This window comes from Lipotes vexillifer, unplaced genomic scaffold (assembly GCF_000442215.2).
Source record: "Lipotes vexillifer unplaced genomic scaffold, Lipotes_vexillifer_v1.1 scaffold126, whole genome shotgun sequence".
NCBI classification, from domain to species: domain Eukaryota; kingdom Metazoa; phylum Chordata; class Mammalia; order Artiodactyla; family Lipotidae; genus Lipotes; species Lipotes vexillifer.
This window is the reverse complement of record NW_006778324.1, coordinates 1,002,372-1,024,190: the sequence shown is the minus strand read 5'-3', so window position 1 is coordinate 1,024,190 and position 21,819 is coordinate 1,002,372. Positions and strand designations below refer to the sequence as shown.

General features: G+C 39.9%; 1 protein-coding gene and 1 pseudogene across 1 annotated transcript in view; one reads left to right on the top strand and one right to left on the bottom strand.

The window, feature by feature from the left end:
* Nucleotides 1-1,423: 1,423 nt before the first annotated feature.
* The window catches only part of KIAA0753 (KIAA0753 ortholog), a 54,251-nt gene continuing 33,855 nt past the window's right edge, over nt 1,424-21,819 (top strand). Inside the window, exons 1-6 of the mRNA XM_007451593.1 lie at nt 1,424-1,584; nt 8,683-9,307; nt 11,321-11,427; nt 13,500-13,562; nt 13,970-14,185; nt 16,092-16,302. Of these exons, the coding sequence (XP_007451655.1) occupies nt 1,489-1,584; nt 8,683-9,307; nt 11,321-11,427; nt 13,500-13,562; nt 13,970-14,185; nt 16,092-16,302 (1,318 nt within the window). The 5' untranslated portion in view covers nt 1,424-1,488. The remainder of the gene's footprint in view (nt 1,585-8,682; nt 9,308-11,320; nt 11,428-13,499; nt 13,563-13,969; nt 14,186-16,091; nt 16,303-21,819) is intronic.
* On the bottom strand, nt 4,235-4,921 carry LOC103076255 (60S ribosomal protein L10a pseudogene; annotated as a pseudogene).

Here is a 21,819-nt window from a genome sequence, read left to right as displayed (position 1 = left end):
TATGGGATAACACATTGGGAGGTTTCCTGGCACAATGGGAAAGGGGCAGGTTGCAAGGAGAGGGGTGTCCCAGGACTTTGTATAGGGGAACAGTTCGGGGTGGGTGTCCCTGGACTTTGTGTGTGTATGTGCTTGTGTGTGTGTGTAGCATCACTCGAGGTATCCTGGAACTGTGGGGATCACCTAGTTTCTTCCTGTTGGAGAACGGACTGTTAGGCCTTTGGCATCCAGGGGGAAAGTACTGACCACGTACAAGCCACAGATGCCCAGGCCCCAATTCTGCAGGCTCCTTCATTCTGCGGCTCCGGCCCCTGGACTGTGGTGATGTCAAGCCAGTTGGGATTGCCTCACTCGGGTGCTTCCTCCCATCTCCGCTTTTGATCATGTCTCTACAGCCTTAGAAATAAGGAATCTTTATATTTCTACAGATGTGTCAGTCTTTAAGCAAATCCAGTCTACAATCCTTGAGTTTATTCAAAAGCTTAAATTAGGGATCTTTAAAAAAACCTGAATTTCCCAGTTGAGTTCCTATGAGATTCTTTGAGAGGGCAAGCTCCCCCATGCAGTTAACACTAGTCAGTTTATGGAAAATCTGCTTAACTCGACAAATGTTGAGTTAAATTGTCCTCTATGCTCAAAGCACTGTTGTGGGGAATCTCAGAGAAGAGCAAGACAAGGCCCTAACCCTCCAGGAACCTTGTCTAGCTGGGAAGATGAGACAGATACCTGTGAAATAGGTAAATAACGATATGAGCAAGTGTGTGAGTGCAGGGGCAGTAGTGTCTATAAGAAGGCATTCAGAATAGGGAGAGGCACTGATGCATGTGTAGTTTACAAAACGCTCTCATCTGTTAGACACTACGTGAATATAGGGTGGGGGGAGTTTGGGGGAAATTGAAGATGTACAGAGGTCATTCAGCTAGTTAATGGCAGTTCCTGGCATCAGTCTAGGTACTCCAATGCCACAGGTTTACTTAGAGTCATTCAGAGTTACGTCCTTTTGAGCTACCTAGAAGAGTGAAGCGTACTGCTTTTTGGTTAGTAGTTAGGATTTATTAATGTAGGCTGTATATCCGTAAAACTTACTTGCGGGAAAGTGCTTGTTTACCATAGCAGAGCTCTGTTTTTGGAATAACGTTTTATCGGTGACCTTTGAGATGTGAAATTTGGAATGCAAAGGGCTCAAGAGATAGTCATTAAGCTAGTGTGTCCCCTATTCGCTTGGAAGGTAGAATTTCAAAAGTGTAGTTGCTTTAGTAAGTGGAAGAAACTGTCGTGTACCTGTCCTTAAGCATTCACTCTGTAGTATGAGGTGGCTGGGGACTACTACAATATTGTTATATGAGCATGGCATTGTGTTTTACTTACTCTTTCCTTTTGTTTGAATACAGTTGGTCTGAAAGTACTTTCTTTTATTTTAGGCAATGATTTTAGGAGAGAACTGTTGGCTGATGACTGAGCTTTCACTATTGTACTACACTTTCTGACATGATGGGATCAGGCAGACCAGCCTCAACCTGTGTTCATCTAGCATCTAGTGTCCAACTGGATGGGAGGAGTGACCCCAGGAAACTTCAGACCCAGGTAGTTTCATTTTATTTTTCTCTTCAGAGTTTTGTTATGAAACATTTCAGACAAAGAAAAGGGCAATGAACACGTTTTAAATCACCTTTTAGATTTAACCATTATCACACCTAAGAAAATGGACAAAAAATAATTCCCTAATATTATCTAATAACCAGTCTTTATTCAGCTTCACCCAGTTGTCCCCAAAATGTCTTTTCCCCCAGCATTGTATTTACGCAAATCTTCAAACATACAACAGAATTTTACAGTGAACCTCTATATTCCATTACCATTTCACATGTTTGTTCCATTGCATATCTATCCTTCAGTCCATCCCTCTAGAATCCATTCATCAATCCCTCATACTTTTGGACTCAGATCAAAATAAATTCCAGGGGCTTCTCTGGTGGCACAGTGGATAAGAATCTGCCTGCCAAGGCAGAGGACATGGGTTCAGCCCTGGTCCAGGAAGATCCCACATGCCACGGAGCAACTAAGCCTGTGCGCCACAACTACTGAGCCTGCACTCTAGAGCCTGCGAGCCACAACTACTGAGCCTGCGTGCCACAACTACTGAAGCCCACAGGCCTAGAGCCCGTGCTTCGCAACAAGAGAAGCCACCACAACGAGAAGCCTGCGCACTGCAACAAAGAGTAGCCCCCGCTTGCCACAACTAGAGAAAGCCCGCGTGCGGCAACGAACACCCAACACAGCCAAAAATAAATAAATAAAATAAAAATAAAATAAATAAATAAATTGCAGACTCTGAGTACCCTAAGGACTTGAGCGTGCGTATCATACACTAGAATTCATTCTTTTTTAAAGATTTTTTTTTTTTTGATGTGGATCATTTTTAAATGGTCTGTATTGAATTTGTTACAATATTGCTTCTGTTCTGTGCTTTGGTTTTTCGGCCCGAGGCATGTGGGATCTTAGCTCCCCGACCAGGGATTGAACCTACACCCCCTGCATTGGAAGGCAAAGTCTTAACCACTGGACCGCCAGGGAAGTCCCCTAGAATTCATCCTTTGTTTACCATTTTTTTCTTTTGATGTACATTTTACATCTGCAACAAATATACTGAAATGTATCCATCTTGTCACATTTGCTGAGTTTTGACAAGTGTATACACATGTGTATACACATGTATGACTCATGTATAATACTGTCAAGATACAGATCATTTATATTACCCCAGAAAGTTCTCTCGTGCCCCTTCCTAGTCAGTCCCACCCTGGCCCTCCACAGGCAACCACTATTCTGATTTTTTTCCAACATAGATTAGTTTTGTTTGTTCTAGAGCTTCATGTAAGCAGAGTCATATACTGTACTCTTTTGTGTGAGGCTTCTTTCACTGGGTATGATGTTTCTGAGATTTGGTGTAATACTTCTGAGATTCATCCACCTTGCTGCATGTATCAGTAGTTTGTTACTTTTGAATACTGAGTAGTGTTCCATAGTAAATGTGTACCACTGTTTATTCATTCTCCAATTGATGGACACCTGGGCTGTTTGGGTCACTATGAATGAAGCTGCTATGAACATTCTTGTACAGATCTTTTTGTAAACATGTCTTCATTTCTCTTGGGTAAATACCTGGAAGTAAAATTGCTGGGTCATAGGGTAGGTTTATGTTTAGTTTTTTAACAAACCAACAGACCTTTTTCCAAAGTGGTTGTACCATTTTATTTTCCTACCAGTAATGAATGAGAGCTCCAGTTGCTCCACATCTTTGCCAGCATTTGCTGGTGTTTTTAAATTATATATATTTTTTAATTACACCATTCTGGTGGGTGTATAGTAATATCTCAAAGAAAAAGTTTTTAAAAATTTTGACATAATTTCAGACTGACAGAAAAGCTGCAAGAATAGTACGCAGAATTCCTGGATACTCCCAGATTCCCCAAATGTTAGCATTTTATTACATTTTCCCTCCCTCTCTCTCTCCCTCCTTCGTTTTTTTTTTTCTCTCTCTGTCTCACTACACACACACACACACACACACACACACACACACACACACAATTCTAAACTGGTTAAGAGTAAGTTACAAACATGATGCCCTTTTGCCCCTAAGTACTTCTGCTTGTATAATCATGGTACAGTGATCAAAATCAGGAAATTAACATCAAATGATGCTATCATGTAATCTACAGACCACACTGAGATTTTGTTAGTTGTTCCAATAATGTCCTTCATAGTGAAAGAAAATCTAAGATCATGAGTTTCGTTGTCATGTTTCTTTAGTTTCCTTTAATCTGAACGATTTTTGAGTCTTTGTATTTCATAACATTGACATTTTTGAAAAATACAGGCTTGTTATTTGAGGATTTCCTCTCATTTTGGGTTTGTCTGAAATTTTCTTATAATTACATTCAGGTTATGCACTTGCGGTGATGCTGAGTTCTTCTCAGTGCATCATATCAGGAGGTACACGCTGTCGATTTAGTCCCATTACTGACAATGTTAACTTTAATTATTTGATTAAGGTGGTGTCTGCCAAGTTTTCCATTGTAAAGTTACTCTTTTGCCTTTTGTAATTGGAAGTATCTGTCTTTGAGACTATGTTAATATCCTTTTATTCCCCAAACTTCATTTGCTAGTTTAACATTCACTGATGATTTTTTTTTTTTTTTAATGGTGGGAGTATGGTTTATTAAGCTGTGCCTTAGTACAGGCGCTGGGGCTTGCCCATGGTGCTCTAAATGTACAAAGCCCGAACGTTCTGCCAGTTTTTCTTGAGCAACGACACCAGGAAGTTGACAGCTAAGTGGATGTTGTACACAAGCTCATCATGTGTCATTTTCATGTGGCCAGCAGCCACCGCCAGACACAGCACCTTCTTCGTCTGGAACTTGATTGCGGACTTCACTTCATCAACTTTGGCTACCATGTTCTCATTGTGGGTCAGCAAGGAAGGGAACTTGCCAGCTTTATTCAGGGCTGGGCCCAGGATTCGTAGGATCTGCTTGATTATAGATTCTGAAGCCAAAAAGGCATCATCCTTTTTGGCCAGCTTCTTGACCAGTTTCTTATTCTTGCTGAGTTTCTTCAGGGCCTCAGTGTCCACGGCGGGGATATCCACAGCCTTGGCCTCATCACAGTGCTGCTGGTCCCCCAGAACACATACAGAAAACTTGGGGCGGGGAGTGGACTTAAGCCTGACTGTGGCCGAGAAGCGTTTGTCCTTCTGAGAGTCATAGTTCAGGCTGATCTGAAGCTCCACCGTCTCCAAAAACTTCCAGCATTTGCGCTGGTTCTCGTGCAGGACGTCCTGCACCGCCTCGTAGAGGGAGTCTCGGGAGACTTTGCTGCTTATGGCCCCTCGCGCCGCGATAACCGGAAAAGAGCTCATGGATGATTTTTGCCTAAATCAATTTTTTATTATGATGTGGTGGTGACTTATTTATTTATTTATATCAGAGCAGACTCTGAGAGTGTTACTTAATTCAGTATGATATTCAAATAGTCTCTGGGGCTTCCCTGGTGGCGCAGTGGTTTAGAGTCCGCCTGCCGATGCAGGGGACACGGGTTCGTGCCCCGGTCCGGGAAGATCCCACATGCCCTGGAGCAGCTGGGCCCGTGAGCCATGGCCGCTGAGCCTGCGCGTCCGGAGCCTGTGCTCCACAACGGGAGAGGCCGCAACAGAGAGAGGCCCGCGTACTGCCAAAAAAAAAAAAAAAAAAAAAAAAAAAAGGTCTCTGGCCACCTTTCACGTTTCCATCAATCTTTGACCACTTTTTGCTATAAAAAGATATTCCAGGCTCAGCATAATTTTCCCCTGTCCCAGCCCTAGAATCAGCCATTTATCAAAGGAGACTTCATCCGTTTGGTGGAGAATGGATTTTAGGAATCAGTATCCGGGTACTAGATGTGCTCATTGGTTCTTGGATGTCAGTGTTTCTCTCATATGCCCTCCCAGAGGACATAATTTGGCAATAGATGTATATACTTGTGTGCCTGTACACACATTTGTATACAGATTTGCACTTCCTCCTTCCTTCCCCCCTCCTCTGTCTTACTCCATTCTTTCCTCCCTTTCCGTGTGTCTGTTTGTCTATCTGCCTATCTGTCTATATTAAACCCATAAGTTCACACAGGTATCTCCAGTCCAATCCAACACTTCCCATTTGTAACTCCCGTATTCAACAGTGTGAAACCAGTCTCCAGTTATCCACAGTATGCATACTCATTTGCTCAGTCCTAGAATGTACAAAACTGTTTGAGAATTGCAATCCATGCCTCCGCAAAAAAAGAACCCTACAAATTAGAGTTCAGTATTTGTTGAGAGAACTTTTTGTCTTTAGCCTGAGGGCATATATAGTCCAAATGCTATGTTCAAAAGTTAATTGGGTTGATTTTTTTTTTTTTAAACCTCCACTTTTTAGTGTGGTTATGTTAGTCATTTGAACTTCATTTTGGTTCGTTGGTTTCTGTTAGTATTTATTTTTAGGGTTTTCCTTCATCCATATGAATTTTATTTATCTTCCTCCCTTTCTCCCTCCCGTGTTCTCTTCCTTCCTGTCTCTCTAGTATATGGGAAACATTAACGTGGTTCCAAACAAACGTGTGCAAAAAGGAACATTCAGTGAAGTATTACCGCCCCCCCATTCCCTCTATCCTTTCCACCCAGTTCCTACCCACGCCCTGTAGACCTCTAATCTTATTATTCTCTGATTTTTCTTCCCTTGGTTTCTTTCTGTACAAACCATCAGATGTGTGTGTGCTTTCTCATGGAGTACTCCTCCCCGTTTTTGAAGGGTGGAGTGTTACACTCTTTTTTGCACTTTGCTCTTTTCAGTGAACGGCATATCTGAGAAATCCCTCTGTATGAGTTCGTACATATCTTCCTCATTCTTCTTAACATCTTCATAGTACTCCTCTGTGTGGATGTAGCATAGTTTCTTCTGTTTTCTTTTCTTTCTTTCTTTATTTATTCATAGCTGCGTTGGGTCTTCGTTGCTGAGTGTGGGCTTTTAGTTGCAGTGAGTGGGAGCTACTCTTCGTTGCGGTGGCTTCTCTTGTTGGGGAGCACGGGTTCTAGGCACGTGGGCTTCAGTAGTTGTGGCACACGGACTCAGTAGTTGTGGCTTGAGGGCTCTAGAGCACAGGCTCAGTAGTTGTGGCACACAGGCCTAGTTGCTCTGCGACATGTGGGATCTTCCTGGACCAGGGCTCGGACCCGTGTCCCCTGCATTGGCAGGTGGATTCTTAACCACTGCACCACCAAGGAAATCCAGGATATAGCACAGTTTGAGACATGCTTCTACATAGGCATTTAGGTCAATTCCAATACTTGGCAGTTACAGTAGAGCAGTGAGTAACCCTGTGCATCTGTATTGTTGGGGGTGTATCTTCAGGATAAATTCCTGGAAGTGAGACTGCTGGGTCAAAAGGCAAACACATGTGTGGTTTTGTTTGCTGTTGCCAGAGTCCCATCTCTGAGGGTTGCGCTCCCACCAGCATCCTGTGAGAAGGCCTGTTTTCCCAGTCTTGCCAACAGCATGTGTTGTTATATCTCTTAACTTTTGCTGATTTGTTGCTGTCTCGGTGTATTTTTAATTTGTGTTTTTATGAACTTGACGAACTTTTCATATATTTAAGGGCCATGTTTCTTTTGTTGTTGTTGTTAGTTATCTGTTATGTGTTTTCACCATTTTCTACTGAGTTTTGGTCTTTTTTCATCTCAATTTACAAATATTTTTCTTCCAGTTTTTCAGTTCTTTGACTTTGTTTGTGGTGTTTTTAAACCATAAAAAACAGAAATTGTTTTAAAATTTTTTATTTTAATGTAGTGAAAATTATCACTCTTTTATTGTATATGGATTTTGAGTCACCGTTTGAAAGCCTTTCCCTTCCCCCAGGTTAAAGAGGAATTCATTCATTCATTTTTTTTTTTTTTTCCTAGTACTTATATGAAATCCCCTAGGTATTTTAGGTTACTTTTACTTTTGGGGAAGATTTCTCCAATAAGGCCATAAGTTCCAAGTATTGTTCCTCATTCTGTGCACCTTTCAGGTGGTAATTATTTTTTTTCTCTCTCATCTCTACTTTTTTCCCCTAAAATACTTTCCTGAAGTTTTATCACACTGGGTTAGTTTAAACTAACTCTTCGTACACATGATTGTATAAACACATGTTCTTGTGTGTGCTGTGAGAGTTGGGGAGGCCGTCTCAAGAATAAGGCATCACAGCACAGGCTGCACTGGGTTTGCATGCACGGATTCTCCTAGTGCTATTTACCTACCATGGACAGGTCCAAAGCCACAGAATTGTTTGCTCCCTTTGACATAGTAATTGCAGAACAGATCATTTATCCTAAGGAAATAATTTAAAAAGAGAAAAAAACTAAATGCATGGGAATATTAATTGAAGTAATATTTCTATTACTGGAAAAGCTGAAACAATCTAAATGTTTAATAATAAGGTTATAGTTAGGTTAAGCCTGAAAAGGCCATCCATTGGATTTTGGAAAATGCAACTGTGAAAATTAATGAAAACTGTGGGAGTATGGAAACATGCCTATGTTTGTTAAGTGAAAAACAAAACCTGTGTCTATCATGATTATAACTAACAAACACTTAAACTTGCGTAAGAAGGTGAAGTGGACTGTTTAGAGCAAGATGCACTTAGGTGTAGGATAAGAGATGTGGTCTAATCACCAGATGAAAAATCTCAGGAAGAGTATTGTCAGTGGCTTAGGTTCTGTGTGGTGCATCTGTGGAGCAATTTTCAGGAACACTGATAATGAATTGTACTGATCACTTGCTGGAAACTGACATTTTGATACAGGGCAGAAGTCCATCACTGGGGAGTTGAGGAACTTACTGGTTCTGTTTGAAGCTTTCTGAGTTGACTTTGTGAGGAGGATTCTAGTATGCTACTAGTAAACCAGAAGTATAATACTGGGGACTGGGTGATTGTAGGATAGAGCCAGGGGTGTGTGGTTAATTCAAGGGTGTGCGAGAGCAGCTGATTCTATCGGTACAACAGGAAAATACCTCTTAGCACTAATAATTGTGTGGGTGAAATGTTAGAAACTTGATTATAGACATATACTAACTATGCAATATGTTATTTTTCTAATGTGTGCTTGCTTTTATTTTTTTTTTAAAGAACCAGCTGCAGTTTAATAGGAATGTTCCTACACATTCAAGCAACTTGGCAATCCGATATTCTTGCCCACATGGAATTAGAATTGAAAAACTGAAGCACTCATACAATGAGTCATACCATTGTAGAGATTCAGGTTTTAGAGACGGTCCTGACCTAGGCAGTTCTGTTTCATTTTCTGTCATATCAGAAGAGAGACTTAGCTATGCCGTCCATCTAGCCAAAAGAGATGTAAAACGAAGACAACTTGAAGAACACATAAAAGAACACCATCTCAGAAGTCAGCCCCAAATCCTTCAGAAATGTGGACAGTCTAACCATAAAATATCTGACCATAGAGTGGAAAGGAAGGAATCAAAGAGTCAGGAAGTCTGTCAAGGCAGCAACCAGCCATCCAAAGTAGAAATTTCCAGCTCAGGTGCCAAGGTATACCTGTACACATCTCATCCAGGACAGTCAGACCTCACCATGCCAAAGTCGCCACCCACTCATGATCCAGGACTTCAGCCACATGCCAGGATAGGTGACCACAAAAGCCTATGCGGACACAAAAGCCTGCTGGAAGTTCAGCGACTCCAGAAAGAATTGAGCAGTTGTATCCATAAAATTGAAGAATTAACTAAAAAAGGTGAGAAAAATTGGACTCTTGACTTCGAAAAGATGCTATGAGAGGGTATAGTCCAAATACATTCTTCAGGATCCCCGCCCCTTGTCACATTCCATTCTCTCCTGTCCCTAGAGTGAGCACTCGTGACAAGACAGGTGGACTTTGAGTTTGACCAGTGTCTTTTTTTCTGACGAGTTTGCCCTGCCCTAGCCCCTCTTTCCAGCAGAGGCACCTGAAAGAACCCCTTTTCCTTAGGCTGTACTTGGTAAGTTGACTGACTGAGGGACCCGCTTAGTAATTGCGGTACCTGTTGTCTGAAGCTTAGGTCTTCTAGCACCTGAGTGCAAATTATCCTGTAATGTTTTGCTTCTGTATCCAGAAGTCCTTCTGGAAAAAATTATTTTTAATTTGTTGAGAAAAGAGCATAATATTTGTATATTATAGCTAAAACCAGTTCTAACTTAGGCAGTGTTTAGATGAGTACACAGCAGTGATGGGGAGTTATGGATATACGTATAAAATATCTGACCACAGGGTAGAAAGGAAGGTGTGTAATCCTCATATACTGTTCTCTACAGTTTTTCAGTGTTCCCTATGCCCTTGCATTTCCCTGGGCAGTAGGAGATTGACTGAACATGGAAGATTTGGGGTTACCATAGCTAACAAGTAGGGGGATCAAGCCTAGCTTTCAGACTGCAAGGAATAGGGAGTTAACATCAAAAGGAGCTACTGTGCTAAGATAACACATAGTCTATAATGATCTTTTGCACTGTAAAGTCAAGTAATGTATGCATATGCACGCGTATGCATGTTACGTAAGGAATTTAAGGTGCCTTACAAAAACAGATTGAATAAAATAGAACAAAAATATGTAAATGAGGATATTTTGGCACAGGATAAAAATAAGGAAAGGAAAAATGAGATTTATTAGGAATGGGTTACGGATTTGTTTCTGAGGTTCCTCACAGTCAGCTCACCAGGAAAATGTGATCAATTGCAGAATTTACAAAGAAAAAAACAGTTGTATGAGGAAAAAAATTATACCACGTATTGAGGCTGGAAAAAAATTTCTCTGGTGGGTCTTTATAAAGAGTATGTTGTGTAATATGAACAATTCGAAAACATTCCTACATCAGAATGGCAGCAGTGTTGTGGCTTGTTTCTCCTAACATTGCTCAGTGGCGGTCTGTGGCATGACCCCACAGCATAGTTTGGTAGAAACCATGATACCAGGGAAGCAAAGCCACGAGGCCTGCTGCTCTGGTGATGGGGCCTCATACAGGGGACCTTTAGAGCTGAGCTGCCTAGGCAGTCTTCCAGAAACAGTTTCTTTGAATGAATCTTTTGAAAATGTGGAGCAGCAGTGTGTATGAGGGTGTGCTTCCTGACAAATAAACGAAGACTTTGGACAAGCAAATAATTTTAGCCCTTGGTGTCTTAATATGTTGGAGAAAGGACTTCTCATCTGGGTTCAAGATAAGAGAGTGCAAAAGAAATCTTGCTAAACATAAAAATAGGTCAATAAATGGTTTTTTTAAAAAATAGAAAGCACGGGACTTCCCTGGTGGTCCAGTGGTTAAGACCCTGCACTTCCACTGCAGGGGGCATGGGTTCCATCCCTGGTCGGGGAACTAAGATCTTGCATGCCACGTGACTCGACCAAGAAACTTAATTAAAAAAAAATAGAAAGCATTATAGATTTGGGTTCAATAGAAAGAATTTAAAAATAGTAAGAGATGCATAACTGTGGCATAGGCTGTCCAGTGGGATTTGGTTCAGGGAATTCCTGCCTGGAGGGGAGCTTGATCTAGTTAGTCTTCATGTCTCTTCCATCTCTGAGTCAGGACACAGGCCCACTTGCTGGTTCCTAGTTTTATAGCTGATGAAAACTGAAATTTTTGGTTATGACAGCTTCATTTTTCTTCTTAATAAAGCTAGAGATTGTCAACCTCATTATCTCTTTGAGTAATTGAAGTTTTTATAAGTTTTTAATGTGTGGTTTGTAATCCACTTTTGGGGGAAAAATATTTTCAGATCGCATGGAAGAAGCTTTGGATCCAGATGAAGAGCGGAGAATCCGTGTCAGGAGGAAGGAGCAGGCCGTCCGTTCTGCCCGAATGCTCTACGTCCTCCAGCAGCAGGTGCGGAGGCTCAGGGACCGGGGGCCTTCTCAGGGAATTCCTGTTTTCCTTTTGTCTCAGGAATATCAGCACCAGGTATCCTACATGAATTCTGATGTGTTTGTGAGGCCGAATTTCCTGAACATGTGGACAAATAACCCTGCTTCTCGTCCTCAGTCTTTATGTGTGTTTGTGTATTATGTGTATATGGCCGAACTCTTTATTTTTATCTTTTTAAAAAATTTTTACAATTTATTTTTGGCTGCCTTGGGTCTTCGTTGCTGCGCACAGGCTTACTCTAGTTGCTGTGAGCAGGGGCTACTCTTTGTTGCGGTGCACGGGCTTCTCAATGCGATGCCTTCTCTTTTTTTTTTTAATAAATTTATTTGTTTTATTTATTTACTTTTTAAAAATTTTTGGCTGTGTTGGGTCTTCGTTGCTGTGCACGGGCTTTCTCTAGTCGTGGTGAGTGCGGGCTACTCTTCATTGTGGTGCGCGGTCTTCTCATTGCAGTGGCTTCTCTTCTTGCAGAGCGCCAGCTCTAGGCACACGGGCTTCACTAGTTGTGGTGGGTGGGCTCAGTAGTTGTGGCTTGTGGGCTCTGGAGTGCAGGTTCAGTAGTTGTGGCGCATGGGCTTAGTTGCTCCAAGGCATGTGGGATCTTCCCGGACCAGGGATCAAACCCGTGTCCCCTGCAATGGCAGGCTGATTCTTAACCACCACGCCACCAGGGAAGTCCCTGGCCAAACTCTTTAAATACTGGGGGATTTTTTGTTTTTGTTTTTTTCTTTACTTTTTGGGGTCATAGACTCTTGACAATCTACTAAGAGCTATGTGTCCTTTCCCCAGAAAAAAATGCTTATACAGCCCATATTTTTGCAGATAAATTTAAGCGGATCAGTTACCCTGAAACCTGTGGTCCCCAGTAATGCACCTTATAGTCTTAGAGGATAGGGACCTTGTTAGTTTCCCATCTGTCTCATGTTTATTTTGTACTAGAAGCTTAGTAGATCGTAAATAGTTTAATTGTCTTTACTAAATAGTAAAGAGTGAAGAATGTGTTAAGTGTCTTTCAGGACACATGGAGTGGCCGATAAGCAGGCATTTACGTTTTTTACATTGTGGATAGAATTTTTAAATGTTTGTTTTAACTTTAACGCCTTACTCATTAGTAAGCCTTGAACTCATTTCTGGCCACTTAGTTCATGTGTTAGCCTTATTGCTGAACCCAAAACTGGACTCTTTCATTTAAAAGATAATGCCTGAGTTAGATTTTGTTTTGTATTCTTGTTGGGTTCATTTTGTTTTTTACTCTGCACTACTGCCATAAAGATTGTTCTGAAACACGAATCAGAGCTGTGCTTGAAAGGTTTGATTGGCTCGCTGTTACTTAGAGGGTGGAAGCTGAATTCTTTAGCCACAGCACTGAAGACATCCTGATCTGCCCTCCTACCTTTCCAGAGTCACCTTCACCTTCACTCCTTCATGTTAAATTCCTCTTACATTGGGGACCAAGGGATGGAAGGTGAACCCTGTGCTCTAGTCACCATCTCAAACTGGAAACCAATAGCTACTTTGGGGGTGCATGAATGAAGAGCCTTGTTTCATTTTCAAGTGACTTGAATAATAAGGGTTATATTTGGGACTTCCCTGGTGGCGCAGTGGTTAAGAATCCATCTGCCAATGCAGGGGACACGGGTTCGAGCCCTGGTCCAGGAAGATCCCACATGCCGTGGAGCAACTAGGCCCGTGCGCCACAACTACTGAGCCTGCGCTCTAGAGCACCCGAGCCACAACTACTGAGCCTACGAGCCGCAACTACTGAACCCCGTGGACCTAGAGCCTGTGCTCCACAACAAGAGAAGCCACCGCAATGAGAAGCCCACACACCACAACGCAGAGTAGCCCCTGCTCGCCGCAGCTAGAGAAAGCCCGCACACGGCAACAAAGACCCAACGCAGCCAAAAAATAAATAAATAAATTTATTTTAAAAAATAATGGTTATATTTGGACAAGAGAAAATGTATCCTTTTCTACAGAAAAGATCAGTGGAAAGGTATGAAGTTTTCATTTCTCCCCCCTTTACAAAACAGGTTAAAGAAATCCAGGAAGAATTGGATAAATTGAGTCCACATAAAATTAAACATACTAAGAAGGTATGATGCAATTTAATTATGATTAATACTACTTATAAACTACATTTCCAGTGTTTTGTTAGTATTATGTGTGGGTTCTCTGCACTAATATTATTTTCAGTGCTTGTAGAAACCTATTAGGGAGTGAGCATCTTACATATTCTGAATTTGGGCTCATCTTCCAAGAAACAGTTTCTGAAAATAGATTTTTGTTGTTGCTCCTGGTATAAGAAACTGAGCATAAAAGGGAAAAGACTTTTTCATTAGAAAACCTTTAAGCTTTACAATTCCCTTTACTATGAAAAAGTTTTTACAGTAGTAGTTGTTCTTACGTAGAAAGAAGATTGGCTATAAATGTTCATAAGGGTTGGGTTAATGTTTAGAAGTTGTGAGTATTGAAATAACTCTTGCATCTCATTTATTGCCAGTCATGGGCAGTGTCCAGGCTGGCAGCTGCCCATCGAGGAGCCATTCGGGCCTTACAGATGTTTGTTACTCAGTTTACTGAGCGGGTGGAGCACGCAGTTCCTACTTGGTGCAAGGAATTGGGCAGTCTCATCCGCCAGCTTTCACTGTGTTCTGCCAAGCTGGAGGCCAATTCTTCTGTCCCTGATGTGGTGATAGATATCCTGCAACAAACTGAGGTATGAATTTGACTCCGATTTTTGTTTAAAGTGCATTGCTTCTAAGCAGGGAAGTAATGTTTACTATTGCCTAATTTCATTGAGATTTGTGGAGAATACAAGACAAAGCTGGTACCTAGTAAATTCAAGCTTTGCAGAGGGCAGAAGAAGCACTTCATTTTATTTTGTTTTTACAGTTTTGTCTATATTGTATTTCACTGCTTTGAGGATTGGTGACTTGAGTCTAGAACATATAACAACTCTTAACCAGGTCCATTAATTAAACAGAATGTTCCATACCGTGACCAAAAGAACTTATTAGCATACAAAAGGAAAACAGTAAAGCACTGTTTAGATTAGAGCTTAGATTAGAATATCAGTGTGCAATCTAGATAGATTTTTGAAAAAAAGAAACACAAAAATATATGGAAGCAGAGTCTAAAGTCTTGTGCTATGGCTAGAGACTTCTGGAAATCACAACCGGTATGTACTAGTCAGGAATGGATAGTGTTTTTAGTTTTATTGGTGACAAAGACAGCAAAAACACCGTGTCCTTAAATCTTTATAGTTCTTTGAAGTTTGTGGAGTGCTGTCATTTCATCCTTACTGCGTTGCTGTGATTTGCAGTAGGTTTTATTACTTTTATTTTACAGATTAAAAAAAAAGGTCAGAGACATGACACAGTTACTTCTCTTGATGGCTGGAAATCCAATGCCTGTTTTCTGACTCCCATGCCACTGTTATTTCCACTGCGCCACACATTTTCATCCACAAATAAAAGGATGGCCTTTCTGTTAGTGTGACACAGTAAGCTGTTGGCTGTAGAGGAAGGACGCTGTAGTGGGAAGAATTTGAGACTAAGTGACAGACCAATTCTACCATTAACTAGCCCTTGGTGATCTTTAAATCCCCTTCTACCTTTACAGTTTCATTATCCAGCAAATATGTTTGTGATTTACGTTGGTTACATTTGTGCATATAGAACGTACTATCAGGAATGTTATTGTCAAATGGAGACCTTTACATAGCATATCAAGTTATGTGGTGCTTTTTAAACTTATCCATAAGAAATATTTATTGGCCAGATGATTTCATTTAGAGGACATACCTTGCTAGTCCTAGAAAGGATCTCAAGAGATAGTCCCTTTCCCAAATTTTGAGCAGGAGTGCCTTAACATAATGTTTCTTAAATATAATGTTTGTCTCCTCTACATTTGAAAATATTCAGTAGCACAAGAAATTTATTCTTACTTGTTGATGTGTACGACACCAACCCATAGCTTATTATTTTCTTATTTCCTTACTGTCATCTGAATTAAATGTCCCTGGCTGTGTTCAGTTGTCCTTAACCTGTACTGACTGGAGGGAGACTGGGCCCTTGCTGCCTGGTGATAAGTGGGTACTTGTTAGAGGACATACCTCTCTTAGAAGGGGTGGAGGGGCACAGATTTCCCCCGTTGTGGTAGATGAGTGACCAGAGCCACTGGACATGCTAAGTTTCCTTTAGTTTATGAAGATGTGCATTAAATACAGTCTGTGTGCCCACTTAAAGGATAATTTAAGTTTATGAGGTTTTCATTGAGAATTAAAATGCTTATATAGCATATAGGATTATATTCTGAAGACTGTGGTTAGTTTTTAAAATAGGAATCCTTAATTTTAGAATTTGGATGCCTTTAAGAGTGGTCATATTCTTTATTTTTTTGCTATTGGTTTTAGTGAGCTAAACATGTAGAAGAACATGCAGAATTCTTTTATTAGTTGGATTCCTAAATAACCAAGTTTTAAAATTAAGTGATGTTCCATTAACAATTAGAGATAGCCATTTAATAATGAGTTTCTCTGGAGTTCCCATTTTCAGTTTTATAATTGAGAAGTCAGACTTTTGTGAGATAAACTAAGAGAATGATTAACTGTTTCATGGCAGGCTTTGGAATCCCTCCTGGAAAAGACACTGTCACCAAAAAAGGCAAAGAAATGTTTCAGTGAAATTCAGAGCAGATTTCCTATTGGTAGCCAAAGGGCCTTAGAGAGATGGCAAAGTACATCACCAAAGAGTGAGAGGAGGCCCTTCGTAGCAAAGGAGATATTTCCACAGGAAACAAGAAGACCTTCAGTGGCAAAGAAGCTTCTTGCTGGTATGTGTCCTGAAGTGTTTATTACAAGATACTTTATTCTTTGAAATTGTCTGGACTGTAACAGTTGCCCCCCTGGGTCAGGATTTAAAGCCTAGTCCACAATAGGTGCACTTGAACTAGGATAAAGGAATAGCAACCAAAATGCTTCCTTAGGCTGGAGGCTGGAGTATTTTTCCTTAGAGGAGGGTGAAGAAAGTAAAATTCCCTTTTCCTGCATCATAGCATTTGGGCTAACCAAAGTAAATCCCTGCAGAGCTGGAAATTAGAACGCTGCTTTTTTTTTTTTTAAGTTTCTTTATTTACATTTTAACGATAGATATATACATATCTACACAAACACACGTTTGGTTGATACATATGATCTTTTTTGACATAGGTAATAAATTCTCGTTATTCCAATAAGCAGAACTGCAAGCTTACGTGGTGTGCACATTTAAACAGATACTGCCAACTTGCCCTTGAAAATGGGCATACAATTATGTTTTGTTTAGCAGTGGCCATCAGTATGTATTTCCCCATATCCTTGCCAATATATATATATATAAAATGAAATATAAAAAATTTCCAGTCTCTTGGTGGAAAATGGTACCTTACTGTTTTATATTGTGTTTCCCTGATTCCTAGTCAGGAAGGTTTTTCTTTCATGTGTTCCTTAGCCTTGTTTATTTCCTCTTCTGTGATTTATCTGTTCATATCCTTTGCCATCTCCCTACTGGGTTCTGTCTTTTGCTTATGGGTATATAGAAGTTCTTTATATATTTTGGATTTTAATCCTTTTCTGGTTTACATGTATTGTAAATATTTTCTCTTAGACACTTACTTTTGAATTTTGTTTATGATATCTTTTCTGGCACAGAAAATTTTATTTTTATTATTTATTTTATTTACTTTTTTCAGTTGTGCCACGAGGCTTGCGGGATCTTACTTCTCTGACCAGGGATTGACCCTGGACCCTGGCAGTGAAAGCACCAAGTCCTAACCACTGTACTGCCAGGGAATTCCCAGAAAATTTTAATTTTGTAGGCAAAATCATCATTCTTTCCTACATATTTTAATATTTTAAGAGGTAGTTCTTTCCTCTTTGTTGTGCTTTTTCAAAATTTTGCTGACGGTGATTGCTTATCTTCAGAGGAATTTAGAATGAGCTTGTCAAGTTCCATGAAAAGTGCTGTTGGGAGTTTGATTGGTATTACATCGAGTTCATAAATTAAGTAGGAGAGGAATGACATCTTTACAATATGATCTATCAATTTATTCATGCCCCTTTTCCATCCCTTCAGTTGAATTTTATAACTTTCTACATATGATAATCCCTGACGTAGGAATATATAGGAATTCCTAAATTTCTTGTTACGTTTATTTCCAGTTTTTATCGCTATTGTGAATGGGATCTGTTTTTAAAATTACATTTTGAAATTGGTTATTGCTACTTATAGGAGAGCTGTTGGATTTGTACATTGCTCTTATATCTGACACCTTGCTGAAATCTTTAATTTGTTATGGTACTGTATTTCATTGGTTCTAAGGTATACATTTGAACATTTCTGAAATTGGGATGCATTCTTAAATTGATGATATCTTACAATTACTCAACGATATTTTAAAATTTCGTATCGGTACATAAAATAATATGTCTTATACTTGATATTTCAGATTTGATGAAATTTGAGATTTTGTTAACTTTTATGTATTTTTCCAGATAGATGAGCTCACTTAAGTTTTGCCTCTTTCTTTGCAATTTTTATACCTTTCTTTTTTCCTCTTTCTGCGTTATTGAATGGATTTTAATTCAGGTTAATATTGAATAATAGCTGTAATGGTGGACATCAACTCCCCTTGCGTGCCCCCCCTCTTACCAGTTTAAAGGGAATGCTTTTTCATATGTGATGCTGACTATTGATTTTTGGCAAATCTGCATATGAAGTTAAGGAAATTTTCTTCTGTTCCTGTTTTGCTAAGAGATTTTCTTTTCCTCTTTTTTTTCCTTCTTAAACTGACATATATACATCGATAGTATTTTAAAATAGTTTTAAGATTTTAATATTGAATTTTTTAATATGCCATTTATATCAGAGTGTGGATGAATCCAGTAAACTAGTTTTCCTTCTTTTAATTGAAGTGGAATGTACAGATAGAAAAGTACACTATAAATTTACAGCTCAATTATCAGAAAACAAATATTTGTGTATGACCACCACCCAAGTCAGGAAATGGAACATCACAAGCACTAAGAAATCCCCTAGACTCTCCTCTTCCAACCTCCTTCCCCTGCTTCTTCCCCTCTATTAACTATCACTGTGATTTTTCTTTCTTTTTTTTTAAAATATATTTATTTATTTTTGGCTGTGTTGGGTCTTCCTTGCTGCGCGCAGGCTTTCTCTAGTTGCCGCGAGCAGGGGCCACTCCTGGTGACGGTGCGCGGGCTTCTCACTGCGGTGGCTTCTCTTGTTGCGGAGCATGGGTTCTAGGTGCGCGGGCCTCAGCAGCTGTGGCATGTGGGCTCGGTAGTTGTGGCTCACGGGCTCCAGGCTCACGGGCTTCAGTAGTTGTGGCGCACAGGCTCAGCCGCTCCGTGGCATGTGGGATCCTCCCGGACCAGGGCCCAAAGCCGTGTCCCCTGCATCGGCAGGCGGACTCCCAACCACTGCGCCACCAGGGAAGCCCTATCACTGTGATTTTTAATGCTGTACTTTGGTTTTGCCTGATTTGGAACTTTATAAAAAATAGAATCACACAATTGGTATTTTCCTGTGACTGGCTTCTTCCACTTAACACTTTGTGAGATTCATCTGTTCTGTTTGTGTAGCTGTGATTTGTTTATGTTCATTGCTGTATTCCATTGTACGAATATATGGCCATTTATCCTGTTGTTTTAATCATTGGGTTTTTTCCAGTTTGGGGTGATTATAAGGGAAACTACTGTAATCGTTTTTATATATGTCTCTTGGTACATGTGTGCCTGTGTTTCTGTTGGGTTTATTCCCAGGAGTATAACTGTTAGGTCATCAGGGTATGTATTGGTTCAACTGTAATATTTTTTTCAAAGTAGTTTTATCCTTTTATATTCCAACCAGCCGTGTATAAGAACAGTTGCTACACATCCTTGCCAGCCCTTGTTATTAGTTTTTAAAATTTTGGCGACCTGGTTGATGTGTGAGGCTGTCATTGTGGTTTTAGTTACGTTTTCTGGATGTTTAGTGGTGAGTACTTCTTCATATATTTATTGGCCATTTACATGTCTTCCTTTGGGAAGCGCCAGTGCAAGTCTCTTGACCAGTCCTCCCTCCCTCTCTCTCTCTCTCATTTTCTATTCTCTTTTTTCCTTTCTCCCTCTCTCTCCTTTTCTTTATTGATGTGTGGGAGTTCTTTGTAGGAGTATTCTACATAGGACCCTTTCTCAGTTGCCTGTGTTGTAAATATCCTCATAGAAATAAGATGTAGCTTGCTTTTAAATGTTACCGAGGTGTCTTTTGATGGACAGAATTCTTAATTTCACTGTATTCCAATGTAGCAATCTTTTCCTGTACAGGTTTTTTGTTGTTGTTTGTTTTTTTTTGGTTTGCTTTTGGATCCTGTTTAAGAAGCTTTTCCTTATGCCAAAATTAAGAAACTATTTTCCTATGTTATTTCCTAAAAAAGGTTCATTTTCTTCCAGGTGGTATCTAGTTGAGCTAGCACTCTTTGTTGAAAATATTATTCTTTCCCCGCAGTGGCATACAGTGTCACTTTTGTCATAAGTTGTGTCCACATATGTGTGGGTCAGTTTCTGGGTCCTCTGTTCTCTTCCACTGATTTATTTGTTGGTTCTTATGCTAGTGTACACTATCTTACTTAACTATTCTAAGTCTTGATATCTAGTAGAACAGCTTTTGTCACCTGTTCTTCCAGAATGTCTTGGCAAATCTTGACCCTTGGTATTTCCATAGAAATTTTAGGATCAGAATTTGTTAATTTTCATCCCCTCCCCCTCCAACAACAAACAACCTATTGGAATTTTGGTGAGTAATTGTTATCTTTACAATATTATATTTCCCAATCCACCAGCAGGGTATATATCCCTCCATTCATTTAGGTTGTCTTTAAATACTCTGAGTAACTTATAATGTGTGTGTGCGTTTGTTCATCTTTATTTAGAATTATTCCTTGGTATTGCTATTTTCAGTGCTCTCAGTGCTTTCAGAAAATGATGTCTTTTTAAAAACTTAATTTTTAATGAATATTGTGGACATACAGACATGTAGTCAGTTTTATGTGTTGATCTTATATCTAGCAACCTTGCTAAGCTAATTTATTTCTAATAATTTATGGGCAGATTATTTGTGTTTTGCAATGTATATAGTCATGTCATCTATGAATATAACCATTGGTTTATTTCCTCCTTTCCTATCTTTATTCCTTTTATTTCTTTTTCTTCTATGGTTTTCTGGTTTTATTTACTTGATCTGTAGATGACTGATACAAAGGTATGTTAAAGTCTCTTGAGACTTTTAAAATTTCTCTTTGTATTTCTATTCATTTTTGTTTTGTACCTTTTGAAGTTGTGCTGTTAGATGCATAAGCATTCCTTACTGATAAATCTTTTTTTTGTGTGTGTATGTGTGTGATATGTGGGCCTCTCTCTGTTGTGGCCTCTCCCGTTGCGGAGCACAGGCTCCGGACGTGCAGGCTCAGCGGCCAAGGCTCACAGGCCCAGCCGCTCCGCGGCATGTGGGATCTTCCCGGACCGGGGCATGAACCTGTGTTCCCTGCATCGGCAGGCGGACTCTCAACCACAGCGCCACCAGGGAAGCCCTGATAAATCTTTTTTCTGTGGATTTTGTATGTTATTATTAAATATCTCTCTTTGCCTTTTTAACGTCATTCACTTTGGATTCTGTTTTGATATTAATATTGTTTCATCTACCTAACTTGTTTGGCATTTACCTAGAATAACATTTTCCATCCCTTTATGTTCAGTTTTTCTTTGCTGTTTTATTTTAAGAATGTCTCTTGTAAATAGTTTATTGTTGGTGTTTTTAACCCTGTTGTAGGGTTCTATATTTAACCTGCTTACATTTACTGAGATTAATAGCACATTTGAACTTCTTTCTACCTTATTTTTTGTTTTCCACTTGCCACTTTTTTTTCTTTGTTGTAATTTATTATGTTAATCAAGTTGTTCTTGTTTCATTTTGTTTCCTGTACTGATTTGAAAGTTATATATCAGTCTGGTTTTCATTTATTTCTCAATCTAAACTAATTCTGTGGAAATCTGTAGCTTAATGCACTGCCTCTATCATGAATGTAACAAAACCTAACTTACTCAGTTACTATTAGATATTTACTCACTGTAATGTGGTATTCTGTTCCCTTCATTGGTAGGCAGGTAGGACTAGTATAGCACCTTCCTTCTAACTAGAAGGCTGCCTTTGCCAGCCTTTCCCTCAGGACAGGTGTGATGTCTATTTGCGGCTGTATCCTCTGTGGTAGCCCCAAGGCCGACACATGGTTAGGCATTTAAATGAGTGACTGTGAAGA